This window comes from Rattus norvegicus, chromosome 1 (assembly GCF_036323735.1).
Source record: "Rattus norvegicus strain BN/NHsdMcwi chromosome 1, GRCr8, whole genome shotgun sequence".
Lineage (NCBI taxonomy): Eukaryota > Metazoa > Chordata > Mammalia > Rodentia > Muridae > Rattus > Rattus norvegicus.
Genome location: NC_086019.1, coordinates 45,976,266 through 45,998,169, shown reverse-complemented (window position 1 = coordinate 45,998,169; position 21,904 = coordinate 45,976,266). Strand labels below are relative to the sequence as shown.

Here is a 21,904-nt window from a genome sequence, read left to right as displayed (position 1 = left end):
AAATACCAGGAATCTTCTCAAAGTCTTTGTCAAGTTTCTGGGTTGGGTAATTAATTACTTTTGTTTAAAAAAATCGCTATTTTTGGTACTTGTATGTCTTTTGTTGCATAGACAAATTGCACAGGAGGGCTAAGACAGTTTGTACACTATACACCCAGAACGCTCACTGTACAACAGAGATCTGGGTACTAGTGGCGAGTCTCACGTGTAATAAAGAACACCTATCCTAACAGAGCAAATAGGAACGCAGTGTTTAGAACAGGGGAGGCAACTGCAGGCATTTACTGAATGAATAAACACTCCCTTACGCCAGAAGCTAAGCAGTTGGAAGAGGAAGAACAGATCCAGCTCAATATACCCAAATACCAAGCAGCCTCTTCCTTGGATAGGGTTAATAGTAGCCAAGGGGAAGATGGGAATCAATAACTATAATTGAAAGAAGACTCACTAGGGGCCCTAAGAGTGTCTGCTTGTGTGTGGGAGGGAAAGCAAGGAGGGCAGGAGGGAGGTAAACACAGGTTATAGGGTTTTCCCCAGACCGGTGCCCTGTTTCCAAATTGAGGCTTGCAGTACAGAAAGGGTTTTCCTTCTCTTGTCAGAGACTGAAACTGGATAAGGTTCTGTTTTTTCTTTCTTTTCTTTTTGGCTCACTGACAAATTTCGCCTTAGGGTTAATGACTAATCTGAATCGAGCATTAGGTCATTTTGAAAATATGACTATTGCATTATGGCAAAACACAACTCGAAGAGCTGCCGTTCTAGTGTTATTAGAGCGAAGAGTTGATACAATGTAGCGGCCTTGAGAGCAGTGGTATACCGCCGTCCTTTTGTCCAAAGCACAACTGGCCTACTTTAGGAAACTTAAAAGACCCCTGAATGGCTAAATGAGATAGCGACTTGACGCTTTTAAAACAAGAACGTACACATCTCCAACCAAGAAACAAAGAAAAAAAACTGTTTACAGGATTCAGATGGTTCGGCTGCCACTAAACTGGGACCTCTTGGGAGCCAAGCGGCTCTCCAGGACTCCAGCAGCAGCTACAGCTCACTCCTTGAAAAGGAAAAGTAGAGCCGGGGAGTCCCAAGCTGGGATGCAGGAGGGAAAGCAATTGGAGTCCGCGTCATCGCGGCCCCGCCCCTCCCACGTGTTGCTCCCACTCGGCTCCGCCCCCTCCCACGTGTTGCTCCCGCTCCGCTCCGCCCCCGCTCTTATTCCGGGAGCAGCGAGCGGAGCAGAAACTTTGCTACCCGAGCGCGCAGGCTCTGCGTTTTTCCCCTCCCGGGCGGCCCGCGACGGTGGCGCAGGAGGTGGGACCCGCTGGCGGGAAGGCTCGAGGCACCGGCGCACGCGGAGTGAGGACCTCGGGAGCGGACACAGCTCGCAGGGGCTGCGGAGGGCCAGCCGACCTAGAAGTTCCCGGCCAGGAGAGTTCCACGCCTGAGCAGCCCCGGGCCTGGGGTCTGAGGTTGCAATCTTGCGCCCGCTGCTGCGGTGGTCACGGAGAAGCAGCTGTATCCCAGAGCTGCGTGGGGGAGAACTGCAGCTGGACGGCGGTAGCTGCGGGGAGCAGCCGTACCGGACACAGCTGTCCCGTACGTAGGGACCCAGGGCCGCACTCCCCTCGCTGAGCCGCTGCGCGATGGCTGGCTGACTGCGGCCATGCAGGCTTGAGCGGACGCCCGGGACACGCAAGGGACAACTGCGGGCGCAAGTTTCAGGACTCCGCCGTCGACTCCCCAGCCCAGCGGGTAGAGAAGCATCTTACCATGGAGCCCGTGACCAAGTGGAGCCCCAAACAAGTGGTGGACTGGACTAGAGGTGAGCGGGCCGTGAAGGACCCCGGCGTCCTGCAGCCGGGGAGCTGGGGCGGGCCAAGAGTTGGGCACTGGGGTGCTCGGCCCCTCCTGCGGGCGACAAAGCAAACTTCTGCGGAGCGGCTTATGCGCCCCTTTCTGATGCGCCTGCTCCGATCGTTTTCTTTTCGTGGGGGTGCGCGTTGTGTGCAGTCGACGGGACACCCATATTTAAGCCAGGGAGTTATATAGGATGGGAAGATCGCCTGGGAATGTGGGACTAGGGATTTGGCGCCAGGGTACTCACTGCTCTGTTCCGGTACGGTGCCCGAGACTTCTGCCTGTCGTTAAACGCAGAGGCACAAGGCGTCTTTGTGTGGGTGACTGCCCCTGGATCTAGTAAAGGTTGCGGGCCAGAAGCAATCCGCGGGCGTGACCCGGCAGATGGGCAGGTAGACCAAGACTCCTGCGGCCAGCCTAGCCTGTTTGTTTGGGTTGGAGAGGGCGAACTGGCTTTCGCGCCTGTGAGAACCTTAGCGCCAGGACTCCCGCAGAGGCAGGGACTCAGCTCTGAAGGTGCCAGGACCCCCAAGGGCGCAGCATTTGAGGCCAGTTAAGCACCGAGAGGGAGCTGAGGGTCTTGCATACAGTCCGGTTCTGTACAGTTCTTGGGAAGAGGAAACCAGTGGGTGCTGGGCGGTGCAGCAGGAGTGGAAGTGTCCCTGTTACTTTATCTTGTCTCTCATGATTGCTAGGGACAGTTGCCAGAGGTACTCAACTCTCTTTGTCCTCACCCTTTCGTGAAATCAACCACTGGAGTCTCAGGGGTCCCACTTCCTCACTTCAACATCTGTTTCAAGTTATCCAGACCCCCCCCCCCACCCCGCGGTTCCCCCCCCACCCCCCCGCTGGTCTTCCAGGTGAAGAATAAGTCACAGGAGTTGTAGTGTGCTTCACACTTGGCTAACTGCTCTGTCTTTGTCCATCTCCGCAGATGTGAAGTAGGTGATGCCGGTGTGTTCAGGTCATCTTTCAGACTGCCCTACCCATGGCTGTGGCACAGTGGAAACCCCATCCTGTCATTTCTCAAGCCAGAGTCATATATAGGTCACTGGAAGGGGCTGTCCCAGCAGTGAAGTGTCTGGTGTATGTCCCATTATCCCTGGCTCCTCCGGAGGAAAACACAGAATACTGTCTTAGGAAGTAGTTTTTCCATTGTCCAGACTTTCCAGGACTCTCAAAAGTAAAGTCATGGTGAAAAGAGTGAATACATTGGCCCTGGTGACACTGGCTGGGTGAGCAGTAAACCACACGGTTAGCAGCAGTAGACAAGTTATTTTAAGCCCGTTCCCTTAACTTGAGTGTAACTTGTACTGAAGACAGTACCAGGTGCTCTGGCTAGCTTGCTGAGATGAAGCAGATGGCGTGTGTGACTGTACCACCACCATTGAGGGGTCCTCAGAGCCTGCTGAGCCAGTAGCTACATTTCCTCTCAAGTCCTTGACCTGTGGCTAATCATAATTGCCAGGTACTGCGTATGCAATGCCCAGGGTGTTTGAAGAATCGGTGTGAAGGAGTAGAAAATATTAACACTTTTCATACTTATTGCGTATCGACGAGATGGTATTTTGAATAAAAATTACTACTAAAATGAATTCCAGCCATTTACTTTTTATTTTCTTAATTATGGCCTCTACAGTTTGTGGTAACATGGCTCAGGCTTGTGGCCCACGTTCTCTTTCTGTTGTATGGTACTGTTCTAGTCTCATGAAGAGGTGACAGAGGATCATGCTGGCTTTCCTGTGGCTCTGCCAGACTTGATAAGGTAATAGAAAAGTGGTAACAGGCACATAGGAGATAGACAGACAGGCAGACCTCAGATAGGCAGACCTCTCTCTTCCTTTTGTTTTTCCCTTCATCTTCTCTTAGATGGAAAGAAAATGTTAATTCTCATCCTATTATTATTATTGACTTAAAAGGAAGAAATGTTGTTAAATATTGGCCTTATGGCTTGGTTGAGGTTGCTTTCATTTAGAAAAACTTTTTTTTTTAAAGATTTATTTATTTATTTGTGTTTTTTTTAAAGATTTATTTATTTATTATATATGAGTACACTGCCGCTGTCTTCAGACACACCAGAAGAGGGCATCTGATCCCATTACAGATGGTTGTGAGCCACCATGTGGTTGCTGGGAATTGAACTCATGACCTCTGGAAGAGCAGTCGGTGCTCTTAAACACTGAGCCATCTCTCCAGCCCCTAGAAAAACTTTTGTGCTGCCCTGAAGGAGAGCAGCCTGGCCCTGAGTGGCTCAGGACCCTGGATGCTCACTCTTTTTAGGTTACATATCTGTGGTGGCACTTGGTAGCATCCTAGGAAGACCTGGATACTTCGTGTTAGAATCTTCAAACAAACAAGCAAACAAACAAGCAAACAAAGGGTGGGAATACTTGCTGAATTCTTGAATGGCAAGAGGCCATGTTCTCCCAGATTGCATGATCTATTAAGTGAAGGTTTCTTGCTATCATGTTGCACAGGTATTGACCTTGTGAGCTTAGCAGGTTGTTTTTAGCTGTCTCGCTAGTCAGGCCCTGCTCTCTCTTTATGACTACGTCCCCCAGGAAAAGCAGCTTGTCATGTAGATAGATGTTGCCCCTCTTGCTCTTCTGTGGCTGTGGCAGTTAGGAGCACTGTCAAAAGCATCAGCTATAATCAGCTACAACAACAGCGTGTGCGCTTGTGTAAATATTACAAGAGTCATGCTAAGAAAGAATGCACTGTGCTGGATAAACACACCCATCTGGCTTTTACTATTAACTTTTGGCTACATCGTCGCCAGCTTTACCATGATATGAATAGATGCCTAGTAAATATTGACAGTCTCAGGTGCAGGGCTGGGTATCGGGCAAGCATTGGCTCATGTAATGGATACTATCACCTTTGAGGCAGGAGCTGCCATTTCACTCGCCACTTGGGGAAACCGAGGCACAGAGATGATAAACTTGTGACACCCAGCCACTTGGTGAACAGTATTTGAACGAAGTGCTTAGATGCTGTTTTATACATTTTCCCAGGATTTCCTTCCCAGGGCAATGCAGATAACACACCAAGACTCTTCAGCACACTTAGGAGTAGGCACACACTGTTCTCATGATGTAATTTATTAATACCCTGTGTTAGTGAAAGAGCGCCATCAGCCTACAAGTATTTTATGCTACATGGTCTCTCTGTGTCAGAAAGAATATATGAGATGAATGCCTACTTCATGGTACCCGTCCAGCCAAACAACTTGGCTAATGGTGTTTTCTTTCCTCGTCCTCGTCCTCGTCCTCGTCCTCCTCCTCCTCCTCCTCTTTTTTTTTTTTTTTTTTTGCAAATTTTATAGCATGTAGAGGCAGCCCCACAACAGAAAACCAGTGGGTTAGGCAACTGTGAGTTTTAGTTTTTTCTTGTATAAGAGTGAGGTTGGGCAGCCCAGGGGCTTCTGCCATCCTGGCCTCATGCGGTATATATGCGGTGTATGTGCGGTGTATGTGCGGTGTATGTGCGGTGTATATGCGGTGTATCATGTGCTGTGGTACCTCAGCGTGGATGGCTGTGCTGTCCCAGGCTCTTCCTGTGTCATGCCGGAAGAACAGGCTTAATGTCAAACCCAGTGACAGCCCAGACTCCTACTCTTTAGAGAGTTCCCTGTGAAGGGCTGGAGGGGCTTAGTGGTTAAGAGCACTGGCTGCCCTTCCAGAGGACCCAGGTTCAATCTCAGCACCCACATGGCAGCTCATGATTATCTGTAACTCTAGTTCCAGGGGATCTGATACCCTCACACAGACATACGTGCAGGCCAAACAATAATGCACATTAAAAAATAGTTCCCTGTGAAACCAAGTCCAGTCTCTCTAGGCTGGAGAGGAAGCTGACTGCCTTTTGTGTTTATGTGTGGTGCTGGGAATTGAACCTAGGGCCTCATCAGTGGTAGGCAAGTGCTCTCCCACTGTGCCAGACTTTCAGTGCCCAGTTTGGGAACATTGTAGCGATAAAAAGTTGGAATGCGGTGGTTAGGAAGGAAGGGAGTCTAGATCATTGATAGGCAGTGTGAGTGGATATCACATGGCACTGAACATGGAATATAACCTACGGCCATAGATGGACTCCAAGTAGGGCATGAGTCAGTTTCCTACTTACAGACCAGCTCTGCTGTTATATTTTCATTTCTCTCGAGTATCCTCAGCTCAGAACCTTAAAATAGACGAGGTCTTTGTCTCAAAGCTTGGTTTAAACACTAGTTTTGTAATCCGCTTCTGCCCACAGTTGTGTTTCTGCTTTCACACTATTGAGCAATGTGGTCAAGAAGGGAGATGCTGCTTTGCCCAGCGTTCCTGTCCTTTCCTTGGCTATGATCATCGAGAACTGGCAGCTCCTGGTCAGTGTGGTACTGAGTGAGCACACTGGGACACCTTTCCTGTCAGAACTCCTACCTGCCAGCCAGTGCCCTTGCTAGCTGGCCTCAGCCACTGTCTCCCCACCATCAGACAGTGAAGGGGGCTCTTCCCTTCCAAGGCTGAGAGGGAAGGTGGGTGGCACTGGGGGCATTTGCTTGTCCACCACTCTTTCCCGGAATGCCTGAGCATGCAGCATATGGGCAACCGTAAAGGGTCTCACTGTGTGCTCATGGAAGGGCGTCACACTGTAGGTCAACCGGAGTGTGATATCTCACACTGTTGGGCACTGTCATTTCTCCCAACAGCAGCATATGGGGGCCAGGGTTTTGCCCAGTTGAGGGCCCAGTCCAGTTGAGGGTGTACCTGTTCTTTTAGCCTCTGTGGTCACTAGAATGGGGAGCTGTAGGCTCATCATTTTACCCTACGTCCAGAAACTTCTTTCTGAATATACATCCCCCTCTCTGGTTCTCTGATTTCCTGGGCTCCAGCATTAAAGTCTTCTTAATCACCATATTGGAAAAGCATTAAATGGAGCATTTATTGTGTGGCACTCTGTTCCAAGAGCTTGCTTTAGACACCTTTCTTTGAATCCTCAGAAAACCCAACCAAGCATCAAGGTAGGTACCATTGTTAGCTCATATTAAAGAAACGGAGGCAGGAAGACGGTTTGCTCAGGGTCATGGGTTTACAAGCAGGGTGTGCTTTGAAGCCTCCTTCTCTTCATCTCCGTGATGCCTCTCGCCAGCCAGAGGAGCTGAGTGGCGGGGAGCGTGGGCTCGGTTGGCTTCCCGGTTTGTCTCTGACTGTGTGATCTTATGCAAGTGTTCCATAAATTGCTATACCATGTTTTTATTGCTTCCTTCTCTTCATCCTGTAGCTTCAGGTCACGAACTGTTTGGTGAGCAGTGAGGTCTCCTGTGGTGGATTCTGACCATGCAGGAGAGACTTCTCTGCCGGTTGCCAACGGGTCAGAGTTGCGGCAGCTCTTATAGCCTATCAGGAGGGTTCTAGATTAGATGATGATGCGTGCCCCTTGTGAATATGGCGAACAATTGGTCTGCCTTCCTCTCTTCCTCTGTGTGTGTATGTGAGTGTGTGCACGTTCTTGTGGACATAGGATCAGAAGTCAACCTCTGATGTCATTCCTCAGGTGCTCTCTGACTTGTGTTTTGAGACAAGATCTCTTACCAGTACCTGGGGCTCATGTATCAGCTGGGCTGGCTGAGCAACTGGCCCCAGAGACCCTCCCGGCTCGGCCTCCCTAGTTTGGTTTCACATGTGCACAACCCGATGCCTGTTTTTTTCACTTGGCTTTTGGGGCTCAAGGTTGGCTTATCATGTTTGATTGGCAAGCACTTTCACCCAGTTGAGCCACTTACCAGGCTCCTTGGCCCCTGCTTTAATAGCAACTCAACTTATAGCTAGCATAATATTAAAATGGCCCTCCTGTCTCTACCCACACCCACCTGACATCTGGTCCATGAACACTGCCGTTGACCTCTGGGTTTTCCAGGCCTACCATGTCAGAATTTTAACCAGATCACATGCCCTTTACAGTTAGAGGAACCCTCTTGTAGCACACTGCTGAGAACATGTTTTTAAGCTTAGCTGGAAGGCTGCCCCTGTCCTTGGGGGTTGCTGGTCTTCACACAAGCCCTGTGCCTGAGTTATGAGTACTCACTCTTCGTCTGAGGATGCTTGACTTGGCCACGCATTAAGGGGAAAGCACCTTAAGGCCTCTATTAATAAGCATCACCTAGCAACAGCACAGGTACCTCTCAGCTAAGTACCGGAGCCTCTGTGATTCTCTCTCCTCCGGGACTTTCAGAATGCTCATGACGACCTTGGATTTTGTTTGTTTGTGTGTTTGTTTATTTATGGGTGTTGTTTAGGATGAGGTGCTGTGAGGGGCGGTATCACTGTGGCTGAAGATTATTTTCATGCGACTCAGCAGTACTTAGGACAAAGTGGGCCTTTGGCCAGTCGTATCTTCTACACTGTGACGTAGAGCCGACCCCTTGTAGCTGACTTTGAGATTTGGGTGTTTGTGTCTTGTTGGAGGGAAGAAAGTTGAAAGTCATCGCTGGAATAAATAACCAGAACAGTTTTCAAAATTTAGAAGTCTGTGTTGTTCTAAGCTTAGCTGCCCTGAGTTTCTTATGGTTGGAGAGGGGGCAAGGGCACTCCTTCCAGTGCAGCCTCAGTCTTCAGAGACTCACTTGTTAAGCTCACCTCAGAGGGCTGAACTGTGGGCCTTCCCCAGCATGGCTGTGCGCCTTCCCCAGCATGGCTGTGCCTCCTCTTCCTGTGCTCATCACAGCTGTGAGCCTTTGTGGTCTCGCCTCCCTTTTCTCTCTTTCTCTCTCTCATTTCTGCTTTCTCTGGAGGTTTCCCCCTGGGCTAGCTGTTTTCTGGGCTTGCGTGAGGAAGTGTTTTATTTACATGAGCTCTGCAGAGTCCTCTTGGTTCCTTTCTTTCGCCATCTTCACAGGCCTTTCACACACATCTCTGCGGGTGCTGAGTTGAGGCTTTGCAAGTTAGATGAGCTGTCCTAGATCTGGAGGCCGGCGTCTGCCTTGACAGGCTTTGGCTCCTCTGCCAGTCCTCTGGGACTGAATGTCCGATTCCTTCTAGCCAGCACTGTGGGAAGAAAGGTGCGACTTTAGGGAGCTTTAGAATTCTTGACATTAGGAACTTCACATTCTAGGAGTTGGGACTTAGTGAAGTCTTGATTTTGCTCTGTTGTGAGATGGAATAAACCATTTCTCCTCTGGCTTTCTTAACTGTGCGTGTTACTTTTATTTTATTTTGTCTTATTTTTTTAATGGTGGGAATCAATCCTGGCCACAGGCATGCTTAGATACTGAGCTACATTCCCCAAACTAATTTTATTTTTATGTTGAAGGCCACCCTCCTTGTCTGAGTGATATGGTCAGCACATGCGGCTGGTAGCATCGCACACATCTGTACTTAGGTGTTTAACTTTCTTAAACAATGCTCGAGGCTGTTACGGGCTTACTCCGTGCTCCAGCTGCTTCGTGAAGTGTACTCAACGCCTCGGGAGAGAAGGTTGGGCAAGTTGAGGGACTGAAGATGCAGAGACTTTGAAGGGGAGAATCAGACTCAAATTCTACGTCTGACACACAGATGTTGGAAAGCTTTGTCACATGATTTTGCCAAGCTCCTCTGTATAGTTAGCTGTCCCATCTCAGAAAAGGGGCAGATCGTAAGCAACGCCTAGGGTTTTAGAATGAAAAGATACGGTCCAGGGAGAACACTTAGCATGGCATGAGGTGTATAAATATCCACACACTTACTACTTATTAATTCATAACGCTTCACGGCGAATGAATGGCGTATAATGGATGATTTTTATTTAGATATTCAATCCCCCTGTGGCTGACTGTCACCTCCCCCATGTCTCATAATCATTTGTAACAGGACAGCCTGCTTTTTATTTGTTTATCTATTTTTATTGGTGAACAGGAGGCAAGTGAAGTGGACTTGTCAGCTGTTTTTTACCCTCTGCTGTTCCCGGTCCCTTCCCTTTCCTTTCTTGAGAGGATTCCTTACATCCTCTGGGAAGAATGGGATACGAACAGGTGGGGTGGCTTCTTGTTTGGAAACCGTTCAGTGGTAGCTCTTACCGGGGTGACTGTCTACGGTGTGGTAAGAAGATGTGCTTCAAATTAACTTAACAAATGGGACCCCACCTCTGTCTGCACGGGTTTGGTTCTAGGATGCCTGGATATTAACAGGTCTGGAGGCTCATTCTCATGTAAAAACATGGTGTTTGCATGGCACCTACATGGGTCCTCCCCTTGTGTTTTCAACGGCCCTTAGACTATTTATAATATACAATGTAATGGATATGTGAATCATTTTGAAACTATATTGCATGATGATGATGATGATGATGATGATGATGATGATGACATTTGACACAGATAAAGGTTTTCCTCTCACAGTGATTCGTCGTGGGTCGCTTCAGTTTGCTGAAGGGGAGCCCATGGCTATGGAGCTATGGTGATTCATGAGGAAGTATGGAGTTCCAGGTGGTGCTCTGGGTCAGGCTTCCGGCTGCTCTTAGCTGGATGAATGTGACGTGAGAGACAAGCACCACTACACAGGTGAAGGAGAAGACATCCATGCTAAGTGTGGAGCAGAGCAGAGGTGTGGAGGAGACCGGACAGATGAGGGCTCCCTTGGATGCTGTGCTCACAGAAGCCTTTCGGAAAAAGTGTCACACAGGCGTCAATGAGAGGAAGGAACTGGCTGTGGACAGAATAGGGAGAGGACCATCATGTGCGAGAGCAGTTTGTGCCAGGGCCCTGTGGAGCGAGTGAGCTTGCTGGGGGGAGGGGAGGGTTGAGGAAAGGAAGGGTGGTGGAAGGATGGTGGAGGAAGAATGACAGTATGGCAGGTGGAGTGGGAAAGGGGCCTTGAGAGAGAAAAGAGGTCAGGCCATGTGGTTTTGTGTACATTGTGGACAGGTACCAGAAAACTTTGTCCTTGGGATGAAAAGCAGGGCCATCTGTGGCCTTGTCTGAGGTGGCTCCTGAAAGATGACTCTGGCTTCTTGCCACAGCAGTGAACTTGGAATACAGCTGCTTATGTTGTCGTATTCTGGGGACAATGTTTTAGACTGTGATGTGGGTCATGCTGGACTCTGAAGTCAAGTTTAAGCCAATCCATCCATCTCTTTAAATCTCAGTGCTTTGAACACCACGTTTGAAATTGGGGCGCCTGTCAAGTTCTTTCTCTCCTACCGGGGTTAGGTGCATCCTCTGCACCCCCCCCCCCCCGTCCTGATTCCTCTCTCAACACGTGAGCTGGCCATTCTAGCTTTGTCTCATTGCCTTCACATGCTCTGGTCACGTCATTGTTCTTTTCTGGCGCATTCTGCACCAGCTCCAGTGTCTGAACTTGCGCATTCCTCTTTGAATAGAGTTTCTATGAAAAGTGCGCTTAGCCTGGTTCATTTTCTTTGACATCAAATGGCTAACTGAACAGTTTCTAACCTGTGCCCAGGAGGGCAGATGCAGATGTGTTTACTGGGACAAAGCAGCCCTTTAAGTTGCAGATCAATAGACGGAGAAATTAGAATGCTTTGCCTTTGAAAACTTTGAAATACTTGAGTACAGGAACTTGCAGACCTGACTGAAGATATTTTGCCCAGACGATGGACTGTCCTAATTTTTACTCTAGAAAACAGAACCATTTTAGGCTGAATAGATGGTATTTTGGGAAATCCTCAGCAAGCAAGGAGTTGAGCACATTTTTATAAACATGTAATATCTCACTTCTCAATAGGCAAGCAGGGAGGGGACTGAAAGCAAGTTCCCTTTTAGACCCAGTTCTTGGTCGCCTTGAGTTGAGAAGACCGGCACTCTCCTGATGGAAAACCCCTGTGTTATCTATCGAAAGGAGGCAATATGGTCACCTGAGTCATGTTTTCCTGAGGAAAGGGTTGCAGTGAAAGGAAGCAATCTATTTCCTGTTTTAAGGGGTTTGCCGTACAGGGAAAGTTAATGCTTTTCAGGTTGGCGTGTGTGTGTGTGTGTGTGTGTGTGTGTGTGTGTGTGTGTGTGTGTGTGTTTCCAACTGAGAGAGAATGTGTACTTCCAACTTAAGTATGTAATAATTGAACAATCTTGCGTTTTCTCCGATGTGTTTGGGGAGGAGCATGGGTTTGTATGTGTGCATGTGTTTATGCTTTACTGAGTGAGTGAGTGTGAGTGCATGCGTGCATGTGTGCGTGTGTCTGTGTGTAGGTCAGATGATAATGGCAGGCACTGCTCCTCACATTTATCTACCTACCTACCGCCCGCCTGCCCGCCAGGGGATCTGTGGTCCTGCCTGTCTGCTTGCTGCTGCAGCTACAAGGGGATCTCACCGTGCCTGGCTGTTTGTGTTTTTACTGTAGGTTGCAGGTCCTTACGCTTGTGAGGGGAGCACTTTACAGACTGAGCCATCACCTGAGCTCCTCAGGTAATTTCAGATCACAGTGTCAACAGGAGAGTCTGGAGCACGCCTGTGGGAGCATGATGTATGTGGCAGAGGAGTTTGAGCAGGGAGTGTTGGGAGAACCTGCTCCCCAGCACTCGCTGGAGCTGTCAGCACCATCTTGACATGGATTCCGACAGGAGCCTGTCACTAACTGTGAACAGACGATCATATGTGAGCAGCATTTCCGAAGATCTCTGTCTATACCCTGAAGCTTAAAACGGTTAAATGAGCATCAAAAGCATACCTCCTTTTCTCCACTAGCAAGATGCCTAACGACATAGGGGATAAGGAGGCTTAAACCTCGAGCTAGCACCCAACCAGCCTGAAGCACTTTATACAAAGGCAACAGTAAAGACAAACCTCTCTGTGGAGAAAAAAGTCTTTATTCTTGTTTGTTTCCGAACAGGAAACCATGCCTGGTGCCTGCAGATATATGATCATTGTCTTTTTTTTTTTTTAATTACATCTTGATCGAAGCCCCCATCCCTTCCTTCCTCCCAGTCCCCTCTCCCTCCCCCAGTTTCCCTTCCCCCACCTCTCCTTACCTCCCCCCTCTCCCCTCCCCATTGTCTTCTGAGTGAGTGGATGAAGAAACCCTTCCCTAGCCAGGCACCTGTGCACCCTCCCAGTATCTAAACCCCACTGTCCTGGAAACAGCTTGCTTAGATCAGCATCACCTGGGGGTGTGTCGCATGTCAGGCCCCCAAACTGCATCTTCAGGTGATTCTGGTGTGGGCTGATAAGTCCAGAAACATTTCAGTCCATCCCTTTTCAGAGGGGCCAAGCAGGAATGAATGGCACTAGTCAGTCCCTCTGCATAATTCCTGCTGACAAGGTGTCTTTAGGTTGATGCAGGATGAGTGGTTAAGAAGGAGAACTCTAGCAAGGGCGGTTTTTGACATGCCTAAGTATGTGGGTCACTGGGCCCGAGTTCCTAAGTGCTCTTTCTATGGGTGTGCAGGGGGCAGGTAAGGCTTTCGTCTCAGCGGATGCCCGGCTGGCAACTCTGTCCCATGTACAGTCTGCACCCATTGGTTGTGATTCTGCGTTGCTCCATGGGGGAACCTAGGACATGGGGGGGATTTTATAGGCCTGCTGCTTCCTTCTCCTAGATAGAAGTACAGATGTGTAACACAACACTTAAGTTATTTATTTATTTAGTTTTTTTTAAGTGGTGCTTAGGATGGAAGCCTGGACCTTGTGCATTCTTGTCAAGTAAATGGCCACTGAGGCGCAGCTTCAGCCCCTTCCTGAGAAAGGGCTCACTGTTATGTGTAGGTCAGGCCGACTAGGTGCTGCCATGCTAGACCCAAGAAGCTCTTTTATCTCAGTTTAGACCCAGATCAGTTAGATGCCGCGGGAGTGAAGAGGGCCACACCGAAGTGAGCCCCGGAGACTGGGTCATGCATGAGCTTTGCACCAAGAGTCTCAAACTCAGATACTGTAGGGTGAGGTGCAATGTTAGAAATGGAGCTGGGGTCTTAGACAGCATGGCATAGTGGAGATTGTAGCAAACCCAGGCACAACACACGTTCTTCCGTTTCTTCTGATTACGGACCTGAACCTCCGAGTCTTTGGACTTCTGTTTTATGTTGTTTCAAAAGAAAACAGCTGGAAATCTGTATGTGGTTGGTATTTCCCAATGTTAAGAAAACTGTTGGTGTTTTTGTTTTGGTTTTGTTTTTGAGTAAACTGGCTTCCTATGCAGTAATTCTTTGGTTAAGTGCCTCTTTTTTTAACCTGCAGTCCGTCCTGGTGTACCCATTTCCCTTACTTCTAAGATGCAACATTTGCATGCCAGTATTGATAAGATGGCTCACCCTTGCCTGGGTGGACCCAGAGGACCTCTGGGTAGCTGTTACTCAGTGAAGATACGGGCGCTGGGCTTTCTTGGTTCAATTTATCTCCAGAGTCCTGGATATGCAGTCGTGGCCCCCAGCAGGAGCTGTTTCTATCTGTATTTTGAAATTTTAGGTGACACTTAAATTGTATTATATTTCTATGCTTAGGGGCAACTAAATGGGGTCGTTATTGGATTAAATCACCATTTTTTTCCCCTCACAATGCTCTGAATCGGCAAACAGAACCAGGAAATACCGATCTCAGTATTTAAAAACAAAATTGGAGTACCACTCCTCCATGATAAAAATTTTGAGACTACTCTCAACAAATTACGGGTCATTTTAATTTTTCAGTTTGATCTGTAAATGTATAGATAATGGACAGGCTGAGTGTATATGTGGGGGCTAGAGAGATGGCACTGACTGCTCTTCTAGAGGTCCTGAGTTCAATTCCCAGCATCCACATGGTGGCTCACAACGATCTGTAATGAGATCTGATGCCCTCTTCTGGTGTGTCTGAGGACAGCTACAGTGTACTTATCTATAATAAGTAAGTAATTCTTTTTTTAAAAAAGTATATGTGTGAACACAGATTGTATGCACACATTTATCTATATGCACGTATGCATAGGAGCAGGACTGTAATTGAACTGAAGCCTGTCTCCAGGCAGCTTACACTTGCTCAGTGATATGATGCTTATGGAAGCTCTCTGTAGCATGCCAGTCCTTTGCACCGAGAATTATATGTGGAATACATGGTTAGGTACATGTTTTTCAGTCTTTTTTGAATAATTTGTGGTCATCTGCTGTTGACAACATCTGCTCTTAAATCATGAGATAATGAGATAACACAGAGGTCGGGAAAGATGTTGGGACAGGGCTATGGAAAGTGAGGAGCCCTTAGTATGAGAGGCATGGGTAGAGGCTGAGGGAGCAGTTGTGAATAGTAGAGCCCCTTCACTAGGGCAGAACCGAGGAGAGGCCATACCCCAGACCGAAGTCAAGGTTTGTGACCCAGCATGGTGGTGTCATTAAAAGGTGTTCTCAAATGGGCAGAGGCCCCTTTGGGCGCCAAATGACCCTTTCACAGGGGCTGCCTAAGCCCATCGGGAAAAACAGATATTTGCATTATGATTCACAACAGTAGTAAAATTACAGGAGCAATGAGAATATTTTGAAGGGGCAATGAGAATAGTTTTATAGTTGGGGGTCGACATGATGTATGGGATTGTATTGTAGGGCCCCATCATTAGGAAGGCTGAGAACCACCGTGTGAGAGGGACCAGGGGAGAACGGTCAGTCAGTAAAGTTTGCCCTGTAATCATGAGGACCTCAGTTCAGATCCTCATCTCAAATAAAAAGCTGGGCATGATGATGTATGCTTATTGTCCTAGAACTGAGGAGGCGGGGCCAGACAGGTCTGAGGCTTACTGGACAGCCAGTCTAGCAGAATTGGTGAGCGCTGGGTCCCAGCTTGCATTTGTGCTCACGTTCACACACATACACACGCCCCTGCCACATTCATAAAAGTTAAGTGATGGTGCAGTTTGTATGGTGTACCATCTTGCTGGGTTCTATCCTTTAAGATGACAAAGTTCCTCCTCTCTTTGCAGGGCTCTGATTGTCTCATGTTTTAATGAATGCAAATGTCATTCTGCTTGGTACAGGAGCTGTGTTAAGGCAGAGGAGTGTTAGCAGGAATTAGGGTCCTCAGACTGAAGTGATGTGGTACACAGGAGCACGACACCCTGGATGCATCCTGAGTGGTTGGCCACAGAACAGAAGAACAAAGAACATTCAGGCCCCAGGACAGGTCTAAACAGGGCACAAATGGAGTGCTGATGGACAAGCTGTTTTCTCTCAGAAGGATCAGGGAGTCTCGTCTGTTGCTTAGTGCGGTAGCAGCCGTAGCCAGCACAGCTGTCTTCAGAGGCTCTGTCGACAGGGGAGCTGGTTCTCTGAGCTTTCTACCTCCTTAGGTTGCAGTGCAAGCTGTGGGTAGGAGTGCAGTCAAGGGGTGGTCAAAGGTGAGGTCTCTGCACAACCTAGCACTCAGCAGGCGTGGCCTGACCTATTTTCTTATTCATCACCAGCCTGTCCAACCTTTCGAAACAGGTGTGACTTTTCTCATTAACAGACTCCCTCCTCACTTAGTGATATCTACTATAAAATGAGAGATGGTTTTTGCATATGATTGGTCTCATTTCTGTTAAAGCTTGCTAGTCTCTTACTGGTGATTGGCCCAAATGGAGCTTTCAGTTGAGTACCATGTCCCTGGCACCTGCCAGGAGCTGTGCATCTCTCCTCCGGGAGCCAAGAGAGTCCCATTTTCTCACCTCCCAAGTCTGGTAATGGGAAAGACTTATTAAGTTAGTGAGTGCTGAGTGCTGTGAGCCAAGTACCAGGTTCATGATTTAAGGGTCTATCGATGGCGTGTGAGGTGGAGTGAGCCTCAGTTCCCACCCCATGTCCATAATCTCCCAAGAGAAGACTCTGAGACCAGGTGACAGGTCTAAGAGGAGTTTGTATTTTGCATATCCTGAAAAGTCAGTAGGATTTACTGGATAGGGCTAGGAGTGGGTGTGCCAAGAGCTGTCCTAAGAGCTGAGGATACGGCAGAGAGCACAAGGCTACAACATCTTTCTGGAGCTGATGGTCTAGTGGGGTAGACTGCTGATTGGAATAATTGATTGCATAGAGATTTGATAGGTATATCCTGTATGGAAGGACTGTAGATGGGTATGAGGAACAGCAGGGGTGGGGAGCGGGGTATAGTTTTAGCCAGGCTGACCAGGGACATTTCTCAGTGAGCACTGTGACCAACAGGTGGGAGAGCAAGTACCGAGCGCCCTTAGGCGGGGTGTGGCCAGCATGTTGAGGCCACAGCAGAGGGAGTGAGGAGGGTGGGAGGAGCTGGGATGGGAAATAGTGAGGTGCCTCAGAGATCATAAACTAGACTTTGGCTTTACTAGTGTTTTGGGGAGCCATTGGAGGGTTGTGAGCCAAGTGATGATACCAGGCTCATGGTTTAAGGGTGTAGTGATGGCTTGTGCACAGTTTGTCACATACTTTGTCCATGATCACGTGAGAGAAGACTCTTAGGCCAGGTGTAGCTCTCGCCACCCTGAGGGGAGCTTGGGCTTTGCATATCCTGAAAAGGCAGTGGGATTTACTGAAGGGCTAGGTGGGTATGAGAAGAGATCCCTACAGTGTTCTGACTGGTGAGTAGAGTAGCCAGCCTTAGAGAGGTAGAAGAGAGGGGGGAGGTGGGCTCCGGAAGGAACACTGTGGGTTTTAAACTTGTGATGCTTTCTACCTATTGTGTAGAGTGAGAGGGTGCATACACTTGTCTGGATTAGTGGAGGTGTGTATACTAGCTTGAGACTGGGTGACTTCTCCAAGTGAGGGGGCAGGAGATGGGGAAGGGATGGGGGAGAAGACACAGGGGAGGGGTGGGGGAGAAGGGACCAGTGCAGGCCCTGGGGCCTTTCAGATTTCTCTCAAGCTGGAGAAATAAAGGCCTGGGAGACAGCTGCAAGGACCTGAGGAGCCTGAGGACCCGAGTTTGGCCCCCAGAACTGTAGAGGAGTAGGTCTGGTGTGCTGGTGCACACCTGCAGTCCCAGTGCTGGGGAGGCAGAGGTGGGTGAGTCAGTGGGAGATCCTGTATCAAAGGAGGCTGACGGTATTCCTGAAGATGATACACAAGGTTGTCCTCTGACCTCACATGCGCACTCTCGAGTGAGTGCAAGCGTGCACACACGCACACGTGAACTAACAATAACAAAGGAGATCTGAGGCGATCAACAGTGAGGGTGGAGGAGGCAAGGGAGCAGTCTGTGCATCCTAAAGGCAAGCATAAAAGAGGTGGGGGTCCCTGGAGAGCAGAGTGAAGAGCTACCCAGCATTGCCTTGGGGATGGTAAGAGAACCGATTAACGCCTCTGGCTCTGGGCATGATGAACTTGATAAAGTAGTTGGTCGGTTGGTGGCAGCAATTATCTCATTACATTTAAACACGGATGGAATTGGACTGAATGGATGTGCGCTGCATGCTTCTAAGTCTGGCATTCAAGCAGGCTGATCCAGGAGGTCACCACCAGTCAGGGCTGTGTCAGAGATCCTGTCCAAGAAACAAACAACAACATCAACAAAACAAAGAAAGTAAAAAAAAAAAAAAAAAGAAAAGAAAAAAACCAACTCAAACAAACAGAAGCCATAAGCATCTTCCCAGATGAACAGCGCTCGGATGGAGTCTCTCCTTCTGTGACAGGTTGTTGTTTGGTTGTGAGATAGCTGATACAGTGGGAGAGGCTCACCCTCCCTGCACGGTGCACAGCACAGTGTTTAACTTTAGAAGCCATTAATCTAGTGAGTGATTCTGGACAAGTGGCTTTTAGAAGAGACTCGTTCAGAGAAATACTCTTTCCCCACTTTCTCCAGCTGTTCCACCTCTCCACGTTGTTCTAGAACCGAGGATTTAGAATGAGAACAACTGGCCGTGCACCTAGCTTCCGTGTTACCCTGTTGCTTACCCAGTTAAGCAGGCAAGACTTATTAATGCCAGAGCCAAAACCTTGCAGGGAGTCCAGGTTGCCATTGATTGTCCTTGGAGTCTTGTATGATTTATCTGGTGCATCCAGAATGCTATGAGATCATATATAAATAATGTTTCCAGCCCATGGGTGGAAACTGTTAGAGGAGAGTTGATGCAACAAGAAAGAGCCAATCAACTTTGAATATGTATAGTCCATGCAGTATTTATTGACCCCTACAGAACTTGTCATTGGGAATGTTCTTGTCCAAGTGCAATGGACAAGAAGTGCCCCTGTTTCTTTAATACCTTCTATCAAGTAGTGTGGCGCATAGGCAGGCCCACAGGTATTAATACCCCAGGCACCCTGGAGGAGTGGTGGGTGGGGTAGTGTCTAAGTCAGGTGTGAGCAGGTGCTTCAAGGAGAGCTCCCCTGTTGGAAAAGACATTCAGGTCAAGACCCTCGGATGAGCGAGAGGCAGCTAGGCTTACTGGAGGGGATGCATCTTCTTGGCAGAAAACCTGGAGTCAAGACACAGTGTGACATTGTGCTGGTTCTGTGATGGAGCTCACAGTGGAAAGAGAGGGGACTGGAGAGCTGGGAGAGGAGTGTACTAGATCACTAGGATCCTTTTTGTGTCTCTGAGAGGCTGGAGCCAGTAAGTCTTCATGTCCTGTGGTTATCTTCCTTTGTGAAGGAAGTGTGTGTGTGTGTGTGTGTGTGTGTGTGTGTGTGTGTGTGCACATCTATATTGTAGACTCACATGCATACATATAAATATATATAATTGTATTTTCAGACCCTTGCAAGTTGTTCTTTGGTTCATAGTAATGCACTGGCGTGTGCATGCACACACACACACACACACATACATACACACATACACACACATACATACACACACATACACACACATACATACACACACATACACACATACACAAATACACACACATACACACATACACACATACATACACATACATACACACACATACACACACATACACACATACATACACACATACACACATACACACACATACACACACATACATACACACACATACACACACACAGACAAACACACACACACACACACACACACACACACACACACACACACACACACGTTGGCCTTTCAGACCCCTACAGAACTTGTCACTCTGAATATTAGGGAAATATCACCTGAGGGCTCTGGAGGAAGGAATGTGTTTATTTCCTTTGATTTGTGAAATGTAAAACTGATCCTGACTTTAAGTATAAAGACATAAAACAAAGGTCTTTGTTTAAAAGAAGGACCCAAGAAAGACTGCCTGGAAAGACAGGAGTGGGGTTGGCGGGGGCTGGGGAGAAGGGGAGCTGGCAGGGTACAGAGGGGAGTAGGGTACAGAGGAGTGTAAGCCCAGCTGGGGTAGGAGGGCTAAATCCATACTGTGGCCCTGGGCACATCTGGAGTCCAGGATGCCTGGACACTATCACCTATGATCAGCCGTAGGTCTCCAGTTAATGGTTAATAATGGTTTGGAGCTCAGAATGTAGGCTTTGTATGTTCTGAGACTGCACTCCAATGGGATCAGCCAGAGCCTCGAATTTATATGCTTTAAAGTGAACAGGAATATGGAGACCATTCTCCCAGCACCCTAGGGCAAGGTGCAAAGCCCTGAGATGACCAGTAAGGTCCAGCACCTCCCTCCTCCCTCCCTTTGCCCTCCATGTACTTTGACCCAGTCTTCATGCTCACAAAACCACACACAGCAAGGACTTTAACCCAAACCCCAGAGATAGAGAGTATCTACTGTGACCATGTCAGACCCTAGCTCGGATGAGTCACCTACTTGCCATCCCCAGCGGCGTGGGTGACCTTTCAGAGTTTCCAAACTCCTTAGGACACAGTTTACACTTCAACTGTCAGAGCCTGATCACGGCTGGGTATAGAGAGACAGCTTGGGTGTCAGCTCAGGGGTGTGACTGCCAGGCGCTCACTGTCTCCCTTTCCAGCATGGTTGCTTTCCTCCCAGGGTTAAGCATATACTCAGCTCTGGGAAAACATCCATTCTCAACAGCCCGAAGTTATAATTCAGTGGAGTGTGGTTTTGAAACAATTTCACAGAGTAGACTTTTAGTTTTTAGCAATTATTGTGTTTAGAAAACAGTCCCTGGATTTTTGCTCCTGCCCGTTCCTCCCCCAACTTGATTTCCGACCACCCTTGGAGGAGGCGCATAGATGCTTTAAATGCCAGTTTAATACATTTTATCTCTTTATTTCAGCAACTCAGGATTCTGTGCTGTAAGTGCTTTTTGTATCTGTTAGTTCATGTTCGAATTCATGTTGTTGTTTTTTTTTTTTTTTTTTTTTTTTTTTTTTTTTTTTAATTTCTTCTTCATCTTAAAGAAGTAAAATTCTGGCGCTGGAGAGATGGCTCAGTGGTTAAGAGCACGAGGACCTGAGTTCAACCACATGGTGGCTCACATCCATCTGTAATGGGATCTGATGCCTTTTTCTGGTTTGTCTGAAGACAGCCATAGTGCACTCATATAAAATAAATAAATGTAAATTTTTTTATAAAAATATATTTTTCATATAAAGTAAAAAAAATATGTAAAATTTTTGTAATTGTCTTTCAAGTTGAAGGACCTGGGTTAGGCTCCTAACAAAACACACACACACACACACACACACACACACACGATGGGTTTGGGATGGAGGGGCAAACATATTGGCATTTCAAAATTAACTCGATAACAGGCGGTATTTGTTTCTGCTGTCAAAATTCTGTCTCTGAAAACTTTGGTCCCGAGAATCAAAGAAGAGAGGAACATTTTCATTACAAAGGAAGGAGACAAAGACACACCCCCTAGGCAGCCTTATGGAGTTGGGGCGTTGGGGGGCACATGAAGTGCTGTAGCAGAGGATTTGTGGAAATGGTAGGGGGTGGGATCAGACCTTCCTAATGATCTGATGGCCACCAGTTTTGTGGCTCACTAACCACCATGCTGTAGAAGCCAATAAGCCTGTCTTAATTTTCTTATAACAACAGATTACCTTGTTTAGGCCTCCGTCCGATTCCCTGGGCAGACTCCCAGAGCTATAAAGTGGCCTGGCAAGGCACGCCCACATTCTACTTGATCAGCTTGATTTTTTTTTTTTAATTGTCCAGTTGAGATCACTTTCACCTGCAGTGTCGGGCGTATCGCTTCGGTTCCTGAGGTGGATGAGGATGGTCTCAGATGATCAGGTCAAGGCCTGCCAGGTGAAAGAAAACCTTTGGCCTGCTGGTGAGGCAG

The 21,904-nt window shown here is 48.0% G+C and overlaps 1 protein-coding gene across 1 annotated transcript in view; it reads left to right on the top strand.

Moving 5' to 3' along the window:
- The first annotated feature begins 1,248 nt into the window (after positions 1-1,248).
- Positions 1,249-21,904, top strand: part of Cnksr3 (Cnksr family member 3) — a 92,341-nt gene continuing 71,685 nt past the window's right edge. Inside the window, exon 1 of the mRNA NM_001012061.1 lies at positions 1,249-1,819. Coding sequence (NP_001012061.1) covers positions 1,768-1,819 — 52 coding nt within the window. The 5' untranslated portion in view covers positions 1,249-1,767. The remainder of the gene's footprint in view (positions 1,820-21,904) is intronic.